Source organism: Bactrocera dorsalis, chromosome 6, assembly GCF_023373825.1.
Source record: "Bactrocera dorsalis isolate Fly_Bdor chromosome 6, ASM2337382v1, whole genome shotgun sequence".
NCBI classification, from domain to species: domain Eukaryota; kingdom Metazoa; phylum Arthropoda; class Insecta; order Diptera; family Tephritidae; genus Bactrocera; species Bactrocera dorsalis.
In genome coordinates, this window is record NC_064308.1 from 9468929 (window position 1) to 9489543 (window position 20615).

The window sequence follows — 20615 nt, forward strand, 5'->3', positions numbered from 1 at the left end:
GTTTTCTCTCCGCTGCGACACGGCACCCTTCGTCGTACCATCTGTTCTTTTGCATTTTCCGAAAACCGATGATTTCGGTTGCAACTGTACGTAAGGAGTGTGAAATGCCGTCCCACAGTTCCCTTATACCGAGTTGTTGACGAGTGCACACAGAGAGCAGGAGTGCAAGCCGAGAAGAAAATCGTTCGGCTGTCTGTTGTGATTGCAGCTTCTCGACATCGAACCGTGCGTGGCGTGCGTTTTTTGCTGCACAGAGGCGGGTGCGAGTCTTGGCTGCAACAAGATAGTGGTCCGACTCGATGTTAGGACCTCGGAGCGTACGCACGTCTTGAACACTGGAGACGTGTCTTCCGTCTATCACAACTTGATCGATCTGGTTGGTGTCTTTTCAATCCGGAGACAGTCAGGTAGCTTAATATATTTTCTTGTGCTGGAATCTAGTACTACAAATAACCATATTTTGAGCCCCCGCAAAGTCGATCAGCCTCAACCCATTTGGGGATGTTTCATCGTGCAGGCTGAATTTACCAACCGTAGTGCCAAATATACCTTTTTTGCCCACCTTGGCGTTAAAGTCGCAGCACGATTGTGATATCGTGGCGGGGGCAGCTTTCATAGGTTCACCCCAAGCGCTCTTAGAAGGCATATTTGGTTACATCATGCTTCATTTTCGTCGAGGTATAGAGGCAAGTTAGCGATATGTTGAAGAACTTCGCTTTGGTGCGGATTGTGGCTGTGACGTTCATCCACCGGGGTAAATGGCAATACTCGGTGACGGAGTCTATTTTCCACCACGAATCCCACACCAAATTTTCGCGCTTTTATATGGTCATTGTAGTAAATGCCACAAGTAACTTCTCGCCCCAGTCCTTGTCCCGTCCATCGCATTTCTTGGACGGTGGTGATGGCAGCTTTCACTCTAACGAGGACTTCAACCAGCTGGGCAGCGACGCCCTCAAAATAAGGGACTGGACATTCCAGGTGATTGCCCTCAAATCGTAAACCTTGCTCGATTCATATGTAAAAGAATCGTTTCTGGCCACTCCCAAGTGAATGGAAATCAGAGAACTTTCCTCACTTGCGTGAACTTCTACACATGACTCTATAATTTTTCATTTACATCATTTAATTTTCAGAAGATATATTACGTATTAACTTATGTATGTACATACAGTGGAGAGCACAAATGAGTACAAGTTTTATAGTTATATGTGCATAACAATAGGCAATTAATTCTAAAAAATAGTAAATAAAAATTGAGAGAGCTCACATGTACTCAATTATACACCTGTTACGATTTCGGCAAAAAATATTAAAGTTTGCCGTAAGTTAACATTTCTCACGGCATAAATAAAATATTTAACTGATACAGAATATCTCGATTTACTTTTTGGTCGGTTCCGAAAGATTGCCACGTAAATTGAAACGACGTTAATCAAATTTGTAGTTTTCCATATGATTATGAAAAAGGAAAGGTTATTGGTTGTTTCAAATAAAGTACATAAATGCACATTTAATTCAATTACATACTAAGAAATGTATTGTATGTATATAAAGTCCATAAGCACATAAAAAGAGTTAAAAACTATAGCAATTAAGAGATACATTATATTCACTTTACATAAGTGTATTTCAAGTGTAAAAAATGTCGACACATGAAATTCAGATCCTTTTTGGAATATCTATGATAAATGTACATATTACATACTCGTTTGTATGTAAAAAATAATAAGTTAAAATATGAATTCATTCCAAACTTGAGCAATAAATAAAATAAAAGTACTTAAATTTTAGAATATCTCACTCCTCGAAGATTTCATTTGGTATCAATACTTCAGACAAAAGCTTTTGCAGATCATCGTTGGAAAGACTTCTTTGGCTTGATGAAGTAGTGTCCGCTGATGAAATTTCAGACACGAGCATTTTGATATCATCGTCTGGAAGACTTCGCTGGCTAAATGTCTGTCCTTGGGTTGATGAAGTAAAGTCCTCTGATGAAATTTCAGACATGATAATTTGGATATCCTCGTCTGGAATATTGCGCTGCGAAGTTTGGTATTGGCTTGACGAAGGAGTATCGGATGATAAAATGGGCTTGAAAAATGAATCAATCCGCTTCTGTGACAAAAATAGTTTCTTTTGTGTAAACAAATCTTTGTAATGTTGCAAGCTATTGTTAATTGAGTTTCGTGTTGAGATAACTCGCTCTTCATCTTTGTCGAATTTTTCAAAAATATTGATCGCTTTCTGTATGTGGTTAAAAGCCTCTGATAGCTTTGCGATTGGGAATTGTGAACGTTCCCTCTCATTTTCGACCATCGAATTTTTTAATAGATTATCATCTTTATTAGGAGTATCTGTCAATGCCAATGCTTCTGCGTTAGTTAATGGTTCATCACCTGTTTCCAAGATATCAATAAGGTCGGATTCATCAACATCTGTGAAGCCAACAGTGTGCGCTAAGTTAATTAGTTCTATATTTAAATCGTTGGAATTTTCTTCTGATCCACATCGAGATGTAGTATATTCCGGCCATATGTTTTTCCATGCATGGCTCATCGTTGTTGCGGATACTTCTTCCCAGCTTTGTTTAATATTTTCCACTGCTTGCATGACATAATATTTGACCCAAAAATTGCGAACTACATCAGCAGATGCGCAGTGAGATTCTTTATCAGTTGCATCAATCAAGTTGTTAAATGTCCTTCGTAAGTAGTATTTTTTAAATGCCGCGATAACGCCTTGATCCATCGGTTTAGCAGTCATCCAAGCTTTTTTATTGGATTTCCAAACAACAGGGAGATTTTCTTTTTTAATATTTTTCATAGCTCTTGGCGTCTCAGACTTATATATCAACAAAGGCTTAAGCTTCATATCAGCTGCAGCATTTCCTCCAAGAATAAGTGTAAGTCTGTCTTTGGAAACTTTTGGCCCGGCGGCCGCTCTTTCCTCTTTTGATGTAAATGTCCTTTTTGGCATTTGTTTCCAAAAAAGTCCCGTCTCGTCCACATTAAAAATTTGCTGAGGTGAGTATCCTCCTTCATCAATGATTTGCTTTAGATTTTTCACAAAATTTTTAGCTGCTTCGTTGTCTGCGCTTGCAGATTCTCCATGGAATTTTATATTATAAAGTTGGGATCTTTTTTTAAAGTTTTGCAGCCACCCATCGCTCGCGTTGAAACAAAAATCTTCACAATCTGTAGTTGTTAACTTTACATCATTGAATAAACTAATTGCCTTCCTTTTAATAACTAAAGTAGTTACCGGAATATTTTTTTCCCCCAAATCACTTATCCAAAGAGTCAGTGCCCTCTTCATCTTTTCAAAACGGGTCTTATTTTAGTAGTGGATTCCAAACAACGATCTGCAGCAGTGAATGCACTTGTGATAATCTTTTGTTTACTTTTTATGATTGTTCTTACGGTTGTTGAAGGCAAACCCATAACGCTAGCTATATTAAAAGCCTTTTCGCCCTTATCATGGCGGTGAATGACTTCCATTTTCTTTTTAATAGAAATAACATTTCGTTTCTCTTTTAATTGAACTGCACGAACACTTTTAAATTCACGTTTTGAACTAATTTTCACTCTTTTATGCGTGTTATCAGCAACACTTATAAAAATCAACTGAACGAGTTCATGAAATATATTGACAAAATTCAAAATATATGTAAGCAAGGGATTCCGCAAATTCATATTTCATACAGGCGACGTAAATCAAATTGACAACGTAAATCGCGTGCAGAGGTCACTAATATTTTCACAACGTAAATTAAGACAACGTTAACGAAGCGTTACTGCATTGTGCTTCAGTGCGCCTAGTAATAACTATTACATTAACTTCATAGCTTCTCAAGATAATGAAGAAGCTGTCACCACTCATTGATGGGAGTATTATAGTCTTCAAAAGAGCAGGTCTTCCGCACGAATAATATCTAAAGGCCTTAAAAAAACCAAGAGTTCAGAAAAGGCGAACTATTTCACTTGAAAACCACTTGACACCAAAATACGCATTCATTGTAAATAAATAAGCTTGTTAGTAAATAGAATGACAAATAAGCTCTCCGCGTCATTGGTTATATCGCAGCGGTAAAAAGCAAACAAACTGCATTGTTCGTAAATACTCGTAATGTTAAGGCACGGTTAATATTCGCCACAGAGCATCGAATGTGGGTGGCAGATGACTGAAAGCTTGTACTCTGGTCAGTCGAATCAAAATTTAATCGTTTTCAGTCGGCTGTCAAACAATACGGCCATTTTGAATATAATTGAACATGAACTAAATTGATAAAAATTATTTTTAAATTTTCTTTACTAAATATATTGTTACGGAGACATACGGTGATACAAGGTGCGTTCCAAAGTAAACAGGACTTAAAAAACAAAACAAAACAAATAGCTTTTTTCGGCAAAATCAATTTTTTTTTATTCAAAATAGTCTCCTTCTGCTTCAATACAGCTTTTTACACGGTCCAATAGCATGTCGAACGAGTGTTTTAGCTCATTGGCAAGTATAGCAGCCAGTATGCCGGTGCAAGCCTTTTGAATGGCCTCTACGTCTGCATAACGCTTCCTTTCTTGGCAAAATGCATTTTTCCGAAAAGGAAGAAGTCGCACGGTGCGATATCAGGTGAATACGGGCAGTGGTTAATGGTTAAAATGTGATTGGTTAAATAATCGGTCACAAGCGTCGATCGTAGAGACGGCGCATTTTCGTGCAACAAAACAAACCGTGCACACACCTTTTCGTTCGATCAAAATGCTATAAATCGATATTTTGGAGATGTTCAATTCCATTTCCATGAATTTCAATGATAATTTCGACTGACTTTCGATGAATTCAGGCACAGTTTCGATGGAATTTCTGGTGATCATGGATTTTGATTGGCCCACATGTTGATCGTCATTTATGTCATCAAGACCTCTTTGAAAACGTTGAAACCATTCGTGCACTCTACTACGGGATAGGCAATCATCGACATACACTTCTTTCATCAATTTAAACGTTTCGTTTAATATTGGTTCTTTGTTCAAAGCTCATTTTCGCACTAATAACACAAACGTACTGACACTTAAAGCGCAATAACCTCACTTCCAATCAATGTACGTAATGTCATGAAACTCTCACTAGACAATTGATAAAGATAGCAGATTCTAACACACTAGTCGGCATATAGATGGCGCCACCAGGGACGCTAAAGTCCTGTTCACTTCGGAACGCACCTTGTAAATACACGAAGCGCAAACGTGTGCTCATTTGTGCTCCCCACTGCATGCATCATTACATAATATAAAAAAAAAATCGCTTTCTCTGTCCCTATATCATTACGTATGCTTAAATCTTTAAAACTACGCAACGGATTTTGATGTGCTTCTTTTTAATAAATAGAGTGTTTGAAGAGAAAGGTTTATATGCATAATAACCATCCATTAAAGAGTGGAGAAATACTGTTATATTTGAGGTTTCTAATGTGATGTCGTAAAGAATTACATTTTTTCCGCTTTTGCAAACGCAGGCTGAACATTACGAGATTTATTAAAATAATGTACATACTAAGTGTTGAACACATTGAAGAGGTTTACAGAAAAGTCCGCGATGGTATATGTCTATCTCTTATGAATATCCCACAATAAAAGTTTTTGTCTTTTACTGTTTACGACAAATAATGACCATTTTAACCAATACAGCATTTATACTTATCCAATTAAATACCATAAATACATTGTTGATCTAATATAGTAGATCTACATGGTCCTTTACAACATATAATTTAAATTAATATTTTCGAAGATATTAGAGATTTAAACATTGCGGGACGTAACGTTTGCGGCGGTACCGGCCGACCGGGACGTCGAGAGCGTTCCTATAAATAGCGTGTCGGAGACTGCGGTTCTCCCTATACCACTTTGAATTTAGCAGCAATCGGACGTGTTTCTTATCGGAGAAAAAATAAAAGGATGTCGTATTAGTTACACTATTTATACAGGGCCTGTCCGGAAAGTAATAGGACTCATTTTCTTCCGCCGCGACAGTACTTCGGAGCGTGCACGCACCGACTGGATTCGGTAGAGGACATTCCTAGCTGACGAAAGAGTGGCTGGTCAGTGGTCTCCGAGCACCTGGAGAGTCCGGACAAACATTTTCCAGGGACATTTGATATGATCAAGCAGACTTACCCAGATGTTGCTTTAGCAAGAAATGGTGTTTCAGTGGCACCAGGCCTTTTTGGAGGGCCGGGAAGAGGTCGCTGATGAGTAAGCAAATCCAAAGTGAAAACGATCTCATTGTCCATGAATTTGTTCCCCCTGAATAAACCGTCAACGCCAAGTTTTACGTGGAAGTCTTCAAGAGTTTCAAACGAAGGGTCAATTGGAACCGGCAAGGCATCGCAGCTGGTAGAAAGTTACACCACGTTGCTACCTAACCAAGGCCGGTGTTCCAACGCTTCCACAGCCGCCCTACAGCCCAAATGTGGCCCCCGGCCTTTTTTGTTTCCTTGCCTGAAAAGGCATTTTGAGACGACAGAGGAGATCCAATGCCTTCAATGCTTGTAAATCACGCTGGCAGCGCTGCATCGACGCAGAAGGAGCCCATTTTGAAAGTTTTTAAATAATTGTAAAGATTGGTTCTATAAATATTTTTCAAATCGACTCTCAGTCCTGCATCGAAGCAGAAGGAGCCTATTTTTGAAAGTTTTTAAAGAATTGTAACGATTGGTGCAATAAATTTTTTTCAAACCGTCTCTCAGCTCTGTTACTTTCCGGACAAACCATGTAACTCAAGAACGGCTGACCCGTTTTGGCTAAAAAATTGGTGGGGAGGTTGCCTGGAGCCAGGTTACGGCAAGGGATACTTTTTATCTCTTTATGTTAAAAGTCAATACAATTCATAAATACGAAAATTATATTTTAAATCAGAAGCATGTGTTTAAAATTCATGTAAGAATCATTTGAAACTTGCATTACTTGAAATAAACGGAATAAACACAAAATAACAACACATAGCTAATGAAGGAGCACACTAATTTTTGAATGCATGCATATGTATGGATTATACTGATTTTTATTCCTGAACCAGGCAGCTGTTTTTAGGACGAATCAGTTCGATATTTTTAATATCACCACAAAAAATAGCATTGATATTTTCGTCGTCAAAGCATTGCGGCTAATTAGCTAGATTATGTGCGAAGGACGCAAATACATTCATAACAAGCCAAACGCCACATTTAACATTTAAACGGAAACGATAAAGTATATGCGTACAATTTCAAACTGATCCTTCCTTAAAATTTATACAATTGCTAAATATTGGGAATGGAAAAATAGAACTGCAACTAAATACGCAGTGCAATGGCTCAGTAATAAGTCGATTAATATTATTCCACGTGCACCACAAAAGACTCATGCCATAACCTCACCGGCCGCCTTTTGGTCTTTCCACGCTTGAGGACTGGTTCATCCTGTGCAGTCCACTATGCTGACTATCGATTGGGCTTCAGTGTGAAATGATGGAGCCATATTTCTTTTGTTATACACCGACGCGAAAATTCGGTTTTATTACGATTAAAGAGCACTCAAATACTCCTCAGAACCAACAATTCGTTGTTTTTGTTGAATTATGAACATGCACGGCACCTGCTTTGCACAGAGCTAGAATGTCAAGCCATATGTAGCTATCCGGTCAGACGATGTCTATTGATTATATGGTATATCCCACTGTTACTTATTGCCAAACATGATTTAATCCAAAAACAGACGCGCCGCTTTTTGTTGAGAACTAGCGATTTTAGAGCACATAACGATCTTCGGCACTTCAGCTTAGTTAACTGTCATAGGAGTTGGGAGTCTAATCTTCTCCCGTCTATATAAGTTGATTCAGCTACCTCACAAACACAAATATTCAACGTAACTTTTAATATTTCAAGCCTAATATATACAATCATAACAATTAAGTCTACTAAAACTGCCCTGATTTTAAGAATATAATAATGGTTCTTACTCTTGTAAATTTTAAAAAATAACATATCCTCAACTTAAATATGAAAAGAACGTAAATAGTTAATAATAACATTACGCAAAAATATAATAGAGGATTATGGAAAATGTTTGGTTGCACTCATTGCCTTGACTTGATTTCCATTGCCTTTATTGCCATAGTCTTTATTGCCTTCCCCTGCAGTATTGTTTTGAAACAATAATGCTTAGAAAAAAATGCTCGTTGAGCCCAAATTCAGCGTTTGAAAAGCTACGCTACTCCCGTAGCATTCCATTTTGCTATTGCTACCGCTATCACTTTGACGGAAGCCGAAGCACAGCCCTAGCAAAACAATCAGGGGTGTTAGATAGATTTACTTGAGGTATGCACTGCGACCTTGGGTCTATTGTGCCCTCTCCTAGCTCACAAGGACTCACCAAGCCCCAACAAATCGATAAATTCCAGTATTCTGCTGGGAGCTAGTGAGTCGATGTGATCCCTATCCGGAAATGGGTTTCCAAGGGCCTTAGACCTGCGTCTACAGACAGGGGTGTTGTGGAATCCAAGGCTGTGGAATCTTAACTGTCGGAATTGCAAACCGATTCAGATTTTTAATGGTGTCACAGAATCTGAATTAGAAACAGCAAAATCAATATTAGAAACATCTGTTTACTAATGTGATAAAACTTGCAAATGAATACATTTGGAATCAATTTCATTCAAGTTTTTAATGAGTTTCGATTTAAAGGAAGATTTTAAGAGATAAAATTTATCGAATGAATAAAGACGCATTTAGGTGCTAAATTACGTTTTGTACATCTTTTTTAAATATCCGGATTTTTTTCCAAAAACTTAACAATTTAGGCATTTCGTATATTATTCTAATGTTTTTACCTATAGCAATTAAAATAAATTAATTAGTAAGAATAAAATAACTTTATAGTCTGTCAGCGACTATCTCCTTGCTTTGTTTCTGATAGCAAAACCGATACAAAATCTGTTTCGAACATCAAACCTATAATATCTGAATCCATGACACCTAATACTTTTTTATGGGTTTAAATTCTGATTCTCACGTCATCGTCACGTCAGAGAGAAGGGAGTAGCGTTTTTCACTGTTCAGTTACATTGCGCGCCCATAAGATAGGTCGTGCCAGCTGACACGACCCACGATTCTGCGTTGTTCACTGTCTAGCCTATAAGATTCCACGACACCCTTGAATATTTTATTTAGAAACAAAAAATCTAAATCAAAAACTTATTTTATTCAGGCAGAGTTTAAATTAAATAAAAATACAAACCTATGTTATTCAGTCATAGTATTAAAATTAAGGTATTTAGTAAGTAATAATATGTAAATAATAAGAAGTAAGAACATACATATGCGTATAGAAACATACAACATAAATTAATCCTCCTTTTCAAATAAATTTAAATTGTTTATAGCACTGTCTAAATAAACTGAGTTCAGCTGAACAAGAAGTATAATGGTTGTCAAAAAAGTCTTGCGGTATTTTTATTGAATTTTCAATTGTTCATAAAATTGGTTACAATAATGCGATTCAAGTCAAATATGCGCCGTTTTGTTCGATGATTCGTTCCCAACGAGATGCCAACTTCATAATGCCCCTCTGATAGAAGCTCGCTTCCTTATTGGCAAAAAACTCGGAGAGCCAATTTTCACAGGACTCTCTTGTGGCCAACTTCAGACTACCAAGCGCGTTCGCCATGGACAGAAACAGGTGCTAATCACTTGGTGCGAGATCCGGACTATACGGTGGATGCAAAAGAAACTCCAATCCGAGCTCCCGGAGCTTCTGGCGCGTCACTAAAGATGTGGGTGGCCTGGCGTTGTCCTGATGGAAGACAATTCGGCCTCCGTTGATCAAAGATGGCCTCTTCTGCATGAGTGCTGCGTTCAAGCGGTCCAGTTGTTGGCAGTACAGGTCAGAATTGAGCGTTTGATCATAGGGGAGCAGCTCATAGTGGATTATTCCCTGCCAATCCCACCAAACACACAGAAGAACCTTCCTGGCCGTCAATCCAGGCTTGGCCACCATTTGGGCCGCTTCACCGCTTTTCGACCACGACCGTTTCGCCTTACGTTATCGTAAGTGACCCACTTTTCATCGCCAGTCACCATACGCCTCAAAAACGGGTCGATTTTGTTGCGATTTAGAAGCGATTCGCATGCGTCGATACGGTCAAAGCTGTTTTTTTGCGTCAATTCGTGTGGCACCCATGCATCGGTTTGATGACTCATGCCCAGCTCTTGACCGATGCTACGGCTGCTACTATGCCGGTCGCTTTCGACCAATTCAGCGATTTTATCGCAATTTTCGACGACAGGCCTTCCGGAGCGTTGCGCATCTTCGACCACCTCTACACCAGAACGAAAAGGTTGAAACCATCGTTTTGCGGTGGAAATGGAAACTGTATCGGGTCCATAAACTGCACAAATTTTATTGGCGGCTTGAGATGCATTTTTGCCTTTATCGTAGTAGTACAGTAAAATATGCCGTATTTTCTCTTTATTTTGCTCCATGTTTGCGACGCTATAACTCACGAACGACTTAAAAGAAACGACAATCAATCAAACACGTGTTAGCGCGTGAAATGAGCTTTCCAAAAAGGTATAGCATGACCCGATGCGACGAATAAAACTAGATCTACGCACTTTCAGCGCCAACTAGCGAAAATACTGCAAGACTTTTTTGACAACCTATTATTTCAGAACACATTAAAATTTTAATTAGCACCAGAGGACCGGGTACCTCACATTTTAAATTACGAATTTTGAATTTTATTGAAATATTTTATGAGAATTTAAAACTTTAGTACACTAGGGGTATTCTCTTGCTCTTGAAAAACCCTTGCACGGTGCACGAATTGCGGATTTTTCCACCTAATGCAACGACACAACACAAAATATTTGCAAGGGCTGTAAAATATGTCAGACCAAACGCCACGTTTACTTTTGTGCAATGACACGTAAAATAATAATTGCAACCCTATGCTAGCTGTCATTTTACTTAAATACATTTTTTGACGTTAAATTGTTGAGGAAGGTAAATTTTAAATAGATTTTATAATTTTTATTTAAATTATATAGATTTGTTACAGTTTTTTATGTTAAGAATGAACGCAGAAAGTGCGCCAATTCACAATGGCCATGCACAATAGTCATTTACAATAAATTGATCGAATCAGCCGTTCATATACCACTAGATTCTGCAATGGGTGCTCTCGTGCCCTTGTATATTTGGGTATAGGATTTTAGCAATCTGCAATCTTGCAAGAGCAAAAGAATCCCCCTACTATTAACTATTAACAACAACCGACACCGCTTACGCGATTATAGCCGAGTTAACAACAGCGCGCCAGTCGTTTCTTCTTTTCGCAAGGTGGCGCCAATTGGATATTCCAAGCGAAGCCAGGTCCTTCCAACGGAGTGCTTCCCCCGGCGGGTACTGCGTCGAATACTTTCAGAGCTGGAGTGTTTTCGTCCATTCAGACATGACCTAGCCAACGTAGCCGCTGTCTTTTAATTCGCTGAACCATGTCAATGTCGTCATATATCTCATACAGTTCACCGTTCCATCGAATGCGATATTCGTCGTGGCCAACGCGCAAAGGACCATAAATCTTTCGCAGAACTTTTCTCTCGAAAACTCGCAACGTCGACTCATCAGTTGTTATCATCGTCCAGGCCTCTGCACCATATAGCAAGACGGGAATTATGAGTGTCTTATAGAGTTTGGTTTTTGTTCGCTGAGAGAGGACTTTGCTTCTCAATTGCCTACTTAGTCCAAAGTAGCACCTGTTGGCAAGAGTTATCCTGCGTTGGATTTCCAAGCTGACATTGTTGGTGGTGTTTACGCTGGTTCCAAGATAGACGAAATTATCTACGACTTCAAAGTTATGACTGTCAACAGTGACGTGAGAGCCAAGTCGCGAGTGCGATGACTGTTTGTTTGATGACTGGAGACATTTCGTCTTGCCCTCGTTCACTGCCAGACCCATTTGCCTTGCTTCCTTGTCCAGTCTGGAGAAAGCAGAACTAACGGCGCGGGTGTTGAGGCCGATGATATCAATATCAATCGGTCAGGCAATGGAACGTCTGCTCCATCGTCATCGATTGGGGAATCGGGTTCGCCTTCTCCTGGCGTTGTACGTTCACTGCCATTCAGCAGGCTGGAGAAGTGCTCCCTCCATAATTTAAGTATGCTCTGGGCATCAGTGACTATATCACCTTTGGAGGTTCTACAGGAGTATGCTCCGGTCTTGAAACCTTCTGTAAGCCGCCGCATTTTTTGTAGAATTTTCGAGCATTACCCTTGTCGGCCCGCTAATCAAGCTCTTCATACTCACGCATTTCGGGCTCTTTCTTTTTCTTTCTGCAAATGCGTCTCGCTTCCCTTTTCAACTCACGGTATCTATCCCATCCCGCACGTGTTGTGGTCGTACGTAACGTTGCGAGGTAGGCAGCCTGTTTTCTCTCCGCTGCGTCACGGCATCCTTCGTCGTACCATCTGTTCTTTTGCATTTTCCGAAAACCAATAATTTCGGTTGCAACTGTACGTAAGGAGTGTGAAATGCCGTCCCACAGTTCCCTTATACCGAGTTCTTGACAAGTTCTCTCAGAGAGCAGGAGTGCAAGTCAAGTAGAAAATCGTTCTACCGTCTGTTGTGATTGCAACTTGTTGACGTCGAACCTTCCTTGTGCTTGTTTATGTGCGTTTTTTGCTGCGAATCTTGGCTGCAACAAGACAGTGTCCGAGTCCGAGTCAATGTTATGACCTCAGAGCGTACGCACGTCTAGAACACTGGAGACGTGTCTTCCGTCTATCACAACATGATCGATTTGGTTGGTGGCTTTTCGATCCGGAGACAGCCAGATAGCTTGATGTATTTTCTTCTGCTAGAATCTAGTACTACAGATAACCAAATTTCGGGGCCCCGCGAATTCGATCAGCCTCAACCCCTTTGGGGATATTTCATCGTGCAGGCTGAATTTACCGACCGTAGTGCCAAAGATATCTTCTTTACCCACCCTGGCGTTAAAGTCGCCAAGCACGATTTTGACATCCTGGCGGGGGCAGCTCTCTTAGGCGGAGTCTCTCTCCCCACGAATCCCACACCAAACTTGCGCTCCTTTTTCTGGGACGGCGGTGAAGTCAGCCTTCACTCTAACGAGGACTTCAACCAGTTGGGCAACGGCACCTTCCCAATTTAGGGACCGGACATTCCAAGTGCATGTCCACGATTCGTAGTCCTTATTTCTTTTGCCATGGTCGTCATCAAAAGGGGTCTCTCATCCGAAGCTGGTTGCTATTTTTCACTGGGGGTGTTTTTCTACGTGGCGGGTCCCAAACCTACTTTTACTTAACAATATACAACGCAAAATCTACTAAAGAATCAAAGCAAAGCTATATATCACAAATTATGCTGGTGATGTGTGGGAATTAGATAACAATTTCGCTAGTAGCACGGATGGTTTCAATTAACCCCTACAAAAAAAACTGTAGAAATGCCAAAATCGAATTTATTATTTTAGAAAATTACTGAAACGTTTATAACAGCAAAGTAATGACCCATTTTGTAAAATAAAATATCATAATTTACCTTTTCGCAATTAAATCCAATTGTAGGTACTGTATTTAAATATTGATCGAATTTCAATCTATACAGAGCCGTCGTTTTCCCAGCTGAATCAAGACCAAGCATAACAATGTGTAATGTACCCTGAAATGTCAGAGTTCAGCACGAAACAGATTTCAATTTAAAAGCTTACCGTTACCTGTGAAGGTAGAGCATCCAAAAAGTTGACCCCGTTTTTCCCCATAGCTCCCCCCATTTCAAATATACACGGTATGTAAATGTGGCTTCCGTGTATATTATTGTTTCATTCAATTTGAGCAGGAAACAAATTTATTATATTCCAAGGTTCCATTTTATACCTAAAAACAAACATATAGCCATACAAATTTTCATTCAATAATATATTGATTTCTAGGATATAAAAAAAGGAAAATTACTCTGAAAGAAAGCATATACGCAAACCTTAATTTATGTTGTACAAAAACTTTGCAGTATTGCAATAATATTCTGGTATAACAAATGTATTAATTGATTTTAAAGGATTTAAATTTTATAGCTGAAAACTTCTATAATAGAAAGATCGCATATATTTTAGACATAGTTTGACCATAGAACATAAATACATAGAGAAGATGCAAATTGAATTTTGTATGATATATACAATATATAACAGAGCCGAAAAACTTTGACCAGGGAATTCACCATTTTCTAATACATTCGCTGCTATTTTGCAGAAATTAAAAAAAAACGACTGTTTACATACAGAGGATCGGCGACGAAACAAGAAAAATGGAAGAAGTTAAACAGAAAATAAAAATGTCATGTCACATATGCGTGATAGTTTTTTGTGAAGAACATTTGGAGGAATTTTATTTTTTGCTCAAATGTGGAGTTGATAATATGCGAAATTTTTGCTTATTTTGGCCTTACAAAGTTTGCAAAAAGTGCAAAAAGTATATATGTACATATAAACCTATTGCATAATTCCTTTCATTTTTGGCCTTTTGGCTTAGAAGGTTTGTGTGAAGGAGGTAAATATGTAAATTGTATTCTTAACATAGACTTGAATTGAAAGCAGTGTCTTCATTCATAAAAATATGCGCCGTATGGCGACAACTTTGCATTTTTTTTGCTGTTCATGGGATCAGAGTCCCATATTTTTGAACACTGATTCTTATGTAACGGGTGATTTTTTTGAGGTTAGGATTTTCATGCATTAGTATTTGACAGATCACGTGGGATTTCAGACATGGTGTCAAAGAGAAAGATGCTCAGTATGCTTTGACATTTCATCATGAATAGACTTACTAACGAGCAACGCTTGCAAATCATTGAATTTTATTACCAAAATCAGTGTTCGGTTCGAAATGTGTTTCGCGCGACAAATTTTGTTCAGCGATGAGGCTCATTTCTGGTTGAATGGCTACGTAAATAAGCAAAATTGCCGCATTTGGGGTGAAGAGCAACCAGAAGCCGTTCAAGAACTGCCCATGCATCCCGAAAAATGCACTGTTTGGTGTGGTTTGTACGCTGGTGGAATCATTGGACCGTATTTTTTCAAAGATGCTGTTGGACGCAACGTTACGGTGAATGGCGATCGCTATCGTTCGATGCTAACAAACTTTTTGTTGCCAAAAATGGAAGAACTGAACTTGGTTGACATGTGGTTTCAACAAGATGGCGCTACATGCCACACAGCTCGCGATTCTATGGCCATTTTGAGGGAAAACTTCGGACAACAATTCATCTCAAGAAATGGACCCGTAAGTTGGCCACCAAGATCATGCGATTTAACGCCTTTAGACTATTTTTTGTGGGGCTACGTCAAGTCTAAAGTCTACAGAAATAAGCCAGCAACTATTCCAGCTTTGGAAGACAACATTTCCGAAGAAATTCGGGCTATTCCGGCCGAAATGCTCGAAAAAGTTGCCCAAAATTGGACTTTCCGAATGGACCACCTAAGACGCAGCCGCGGTCAACATTTAAATGAAATTATCTTCAAAAAGTAAATGTCATGAACCAATCTAACGTTTCAAATAAAGAACCGATGAGATTTTGCAAATTTTATGCGTTTTTTTTTTAAAAAAAGTTATCAAGCTCTTAAAAAATCACCCTTTAGAATTCAACGAGAAATCGAATGGAAAAGTCAATTTTGAAAAAAGTTGGTGGAAAAGCACAAAAAAACGGGAAAAACAATTTTTTTTTGGATTTTTAAAATATTTTTATCAGAAAGCTGCGATTTTTTTACATAAAATTTTTTAACTTCAAAATTTTTTTCACTCAATTTTGAGGTCGTTAAAAAATTAAAGAAATAGTAATTTTTTTGTTTGAATTGCGCGCCAAAAAACAAGAGAGCAACTTTGACCACTAAAAAGTTAACAGATATACTTCTTTTGGTCTATATTATGATATTCAAAAGTTTGGTCAAAAAAGGAGAACCACGGGTACAAAACCATGTCGCCAATTGATGGAATGGCCCATTTTGCTTATTAATAGAAAATTAATTTATAATATTGTATTACAACAGTATATACGATTTCTATCAATACACGATATTAGTTGAAAATGTGGCGAAATTATCACGAGTAACCAATGCAGTGTGAGATGGTGCATTACGCACTTCTTAGTTCAATAAATTCAGACATAGTAAAAATCGAAGAATTCCCTTTTAGAGCCTCACAAAACGACGCGTATCTCAAATACAAATGAATATTTCGACCTGAAATTTAGCACAGATCTCACTAACAGTAGTACCAACTTTCCGAAAAAACGCTTACCGATTCGAAGAACACGCTAAGTATAAATTAAAAAACTTCCAATTTGATCACAATAGTATGTACAAGGTGGCGCAAAAATAACCTTCCATGGTTTTTTGGCTGTAATTTTTTTTTTAATGAAAAACTTTGAACCTACTTGTGGACTATTTTTATTTGGTCTTTTAACGTTTTTTACATCAAGTCGAGAATATGATATCATGTAAACGGCCGCCGTCACAATTGATTGTCATTTGAGCCCTTTTTATGGCATTTTCCTTCACTTTGGCCAGAACTTCCGGCAATAGATCCTCACATTCTTGACGGATATTGTCTGCAAGAGCTGCAAGAGTCTGAGGCTTGTTGACATAAACCCGCGACTTCAAAAAGCCCCACAAAAAGAAGTCTGGAGCGGTCAAATTAGGCGATCTTGCTGGCTAGTGCAAATCGCCAAAACGGGAGATTAGGCGCCCGGGAAATACATCCTTCAGCATATCGGTTGTGGCACGTGCAGTGTGTGCCGTTGCACCGTCCTGTTGGAGCCACATGGCTTCCAATCCCAATTCATCAAGTTGCGGCAAAAATAACTCGTTGATCATTGCTCTGTAGCGCTCACCACTCACAGTAACCATTTGGCCCGCCACGTCTTCGAAGAAAAAAGGTCCGATGACTCCTCCAGCGAAAACAGCACACCATACAGTGACTTTGAGCGGGTGTAATGGCTGTTCGTGTGTTACACGCGGATTTTCAGTGCCCCAGAAGCATAAAATTTGCTTATTTACGTACCCGCTAAAATGGAAATGGGCCTCATTACTCATAAGCGTCAGTAGGCGTCGGACAGCCAAGAAATCTGCGACGAAATTCACGTTGTGACAAAGTCACCGACCGATTTTTGGTCAAATAGTCACTAATAACCCACGTTCTGGAGCAGTGTAGCTTACCATTGTTTATTTACGTATGTGCTTACTACACATATGTCAAAACATAACTGACATTAGAGGTCAATTGCAAAATTTATAGCATCTTCTGATAGCAGGATTACTTTTGCGCCACCCTGTATATGTAATGCATATATTTGTCTACGTTTTCGAACAAATAAACATGCGTCCACATGAGGAGGATAGTAATGTGTGGAAGTTCACGCTAGTGAGCAAAGTTCTCTGATCGCCATTCACTTGGGAGTGGCCAAAAACGATTCTTTTACATATGGCAACAACTTCCGGTCTTTGACCAAGTATCCTCTGGGTAGCCTAAGAACGTCCGTTTGAAGGCGAGCTAAAGTGAGAAGGCGAAATATACCCTACTTAGGGTTGTGCGCTGGGTTTGGGACCCGCCACGTAAAAAAACACCTCCAATGACAGGAAACAACAAGCCTCTGATGAGTGACCCCCTTTTGATGACGACCATGCAAACGAATTAAGGACTATGATTTGAAGGCATGCACCTGGAATGTCCGGTCCCTTAATTGGGAAGGTGCCGCTGCCCCGCTGGTTGACGTCCTCGTTAGAGTGAAGGATGACATCACCGCCGTCCAAGAAATACGATGGACGGGATAAGGACTGAGGCGAGTAGGTCCTTGACGCATTTACTACAGTGGCCATATAAAGGAGCGCACGTTTGGTGTGGAATTCGTGGTGGGAGAGAGACTCCGTCCCCGAGTACTATCATTCACTCCGGTGGATGAACGTCTAGCTACAATAATCAGCAAAGAGAAGTTCTTCAAAATATCGCTGATTTGCACCCACGCCCCGATTGTAGAGAAGGACGATGTAACCAAAGATGCCTTCTATAAGCGCTTAGAGCGGCCCCCGCTAGGATGAGAGCAGCCAAGGGCAAGACGAAATATCTCCTGTTATCACACAAACAGTCATCGCACTCGCGACTATACACCGACGTCTTCGAAGTCGTAGATAATTTCGTTCATCATGGAACCAGTATAAACACCACCAAATATGTCAGCCCGGAAATCCAACGCAGGTGCTATTGAACTGATGCCAACAGGTGCTACTTTGGACTGAGTAGCCTATTGAGAAGTAAAGTCCTCTCTCGACGAACAAAAACCAAACTCTATAAGTGACTCGTTATTCCCGTCCTGCTATATGGTGCAGAGGCCTGGATGATGACTACAACTGATGAGTCCACTTTGCGAGTGTTCGAGAAAAAGGTTCTGCAATAGATTTATGGTCCTTTGCGCGTTGGCCACGGCGAATATCGCATTCGATAGAACGATGAGCTGTATGAGATATACGATGACATTGATATAGTTCAGCGAATTAAAATACATTGACTACACTGGTTAGGTCATGTTGTCCGAATGGACGAAAACACTCCAGCTCTGAAAGTATGCGATGCTGTGGGAGACCAGACCATGTGGAGAAGGACCTGGCTTCGCTTGGAGTCTCCAATTGGCGCCACCTTGCGGAAAGAATAAACAACTGGCGCACTGTTGTTAATCGGCTATAATCGCGTAAGCGGTGTCTACGCCAGTAAAGAAGAAGAATTCATTTATTAAATTATAAGTAAAAAAAAAAAAAGAAATATGGAAATTACTTATATAATATTAAAAACTTGTTTGACATTCTCGTAATTATCGAAATTTGTTAATTGGGCCAAATGTGCCAAACAAGTCAAAGAAATCAAGATATGCTGACCTCTAAACATATTTTCTACATTACATATACACACAATGTATAAAAAATTTAGAAAAATTGTTCATTGCGCATAAATATGAAAATGCCCACGGCAAAACACAATTCTATGTTTGTTTAATTCATAAGAAATTTAGAAATCGCATGTCATAAATAGAATTCATTCCTCAGTTGGTCAAGAATATTCCCTGGTTGATCATGTTAACAAAGCTGTAATTCTGCAGAATATTTCACGGGTTGAATTCCATGCTCTCTGGTTTGACAGGGTAGTGGAGTTATTTTGTTATGAAAGGAAGCTGGTTATGGAATTCCAGAAGAAATCGATAGCAAGGGTACATCTACCGAGTTTTCCAATATGGATGATATATTTCTAAGTGCTACTTCGGCTACTTTTAATATGCCATGAACTTTATTCCTTTTTTGTCATTGAATTCAATAATGTTTGCAATTATTTCATGGAAGTATATTCATATTTGTATATACATTGTACACATTACAAACAATGATGCAATTTGGTCAATAATATGTCTAGCCCCAAAGATGTACCTTTATTCCATGTTTTACGGTCCGCTCAACAAGCCTATTGGCGGAAGTTGACCAGGCTCGCGTGAGAACAGAACATGCCCATATAGAACATTCATCAGTAAAAATTTTCAAAATCTCTATCAATATTCTCATGCGTACACGCGAGTCGTTTTGTCACAAGTTTTTCAGTCAACAAAGCCTTCTTTATTGTGTTGCGCCATTTCAGGTCACGAGTACGAAGGGTTCGGATAGTTTCGTAAGATACATTTAAACCTTTTGCCATCAGGATTCCGCGAAAACAGATTCACTATTCTTTTTTCATCTTTTTTGTTCACTTTTCCTATCGAACCACGTTCTGGTAAATCATCGACATTTTTAGCCACTATATATCGTTGTATCCACTTCTGTACAAATGCCTTCGACTTTCTCATATCAACGACAACTAAACCTTTGTTGACAATGCATCAAGGATAAAGCTTCCCTCTATCTGCTCGCGAAGGAATTAGAGCGAAATCTTTCATTAGCTGTCGGTAAAGTCAACCACGCTCTTACTTGAGAGATTGTATTATTCAATTGTATTATGAAAATAAAAATCGTCTTCCAATTGCAACTTTTCGTACGCTTTTGCCATTTCATGGTCGTAATAATGGTGTGGTAAAAAAGCAAAACTGTTGATTCTGGTGCGAGGAAAGTCCCTAAGTTATTCTTGCACAACCATTACATTCACCTAAAAGAACAGCGTGCTGTGGTTTTTGGTCTGGTGGAATCATCGGTCCGTACTGGTGACACCGTTACTGTCAATGGGGAGCAGTGAAGATCGACGATAACCAACTTTTTATGTCCTCACTTGGAGGAATCTATTCTTGACAAAATCTGGTTCCAACCGAATGATTATAAGAAAATTTTAGAAATTCGTTTATTTCAAGAAATTTTGACATTGAATGGAATCCATGGAGATATTTAAAGTCATTGGTCTTTAAAAATAAACCAGACTCTCTTCAAACTTTAGAAGTCAATATTGAACGTACAATTATGACATACGATTTGATTTAGTGGAAAAAGTAGTCGAGATGTCGTGGAGGCCAATTGAATGATGTTTTAATCAGAACTTAAT

The 20615-nt window shown here is 39.1% G+C and overlaps 1 protein-coding gene across 27 annotated transcripts in view; it reads right to left on the reverse strand.

The window, feature by feature from the left end:
• The window catches only part of LOC105227111 (ADP-ribosylation factor-like protein 4A), a 566667-nt gene that overhangs the window by 428455 nt on the left and 117597 nt on the right, over positions 1-20615 (reverse strand). For 17 of the 27 annotated variants that reach the window (XR_007423153.1, XR_007423151.1, XR_007423141.1 and 14 more), the window contains 2 exons: positions 13775-13934; positions 13600-13719 (listed from right to left, as the gene is read on the reverse strand). The exons of 4 other annotated variants lie outside the window; for them this stretch is intronic. Coding sequence is in view for 5 of the 23 variants with exons in the window: in XM_049459663.1 (XP_049315620.1) it covers positions 13600-13719; positions 13769-13831 (183 nt within the window). In the remaining 18 variants the exon portion in view is untranslated. Of the gene's footprint in view, positions 1-13599; positions 13720-13768; positions 13935-20615 lie in introns of those variants that run through there. 6 more of the 27 variants (XM_049459663.1, XM_049459662.1, XM_049459664.1 and 3 more) reach the window with 2 other exon arrangements.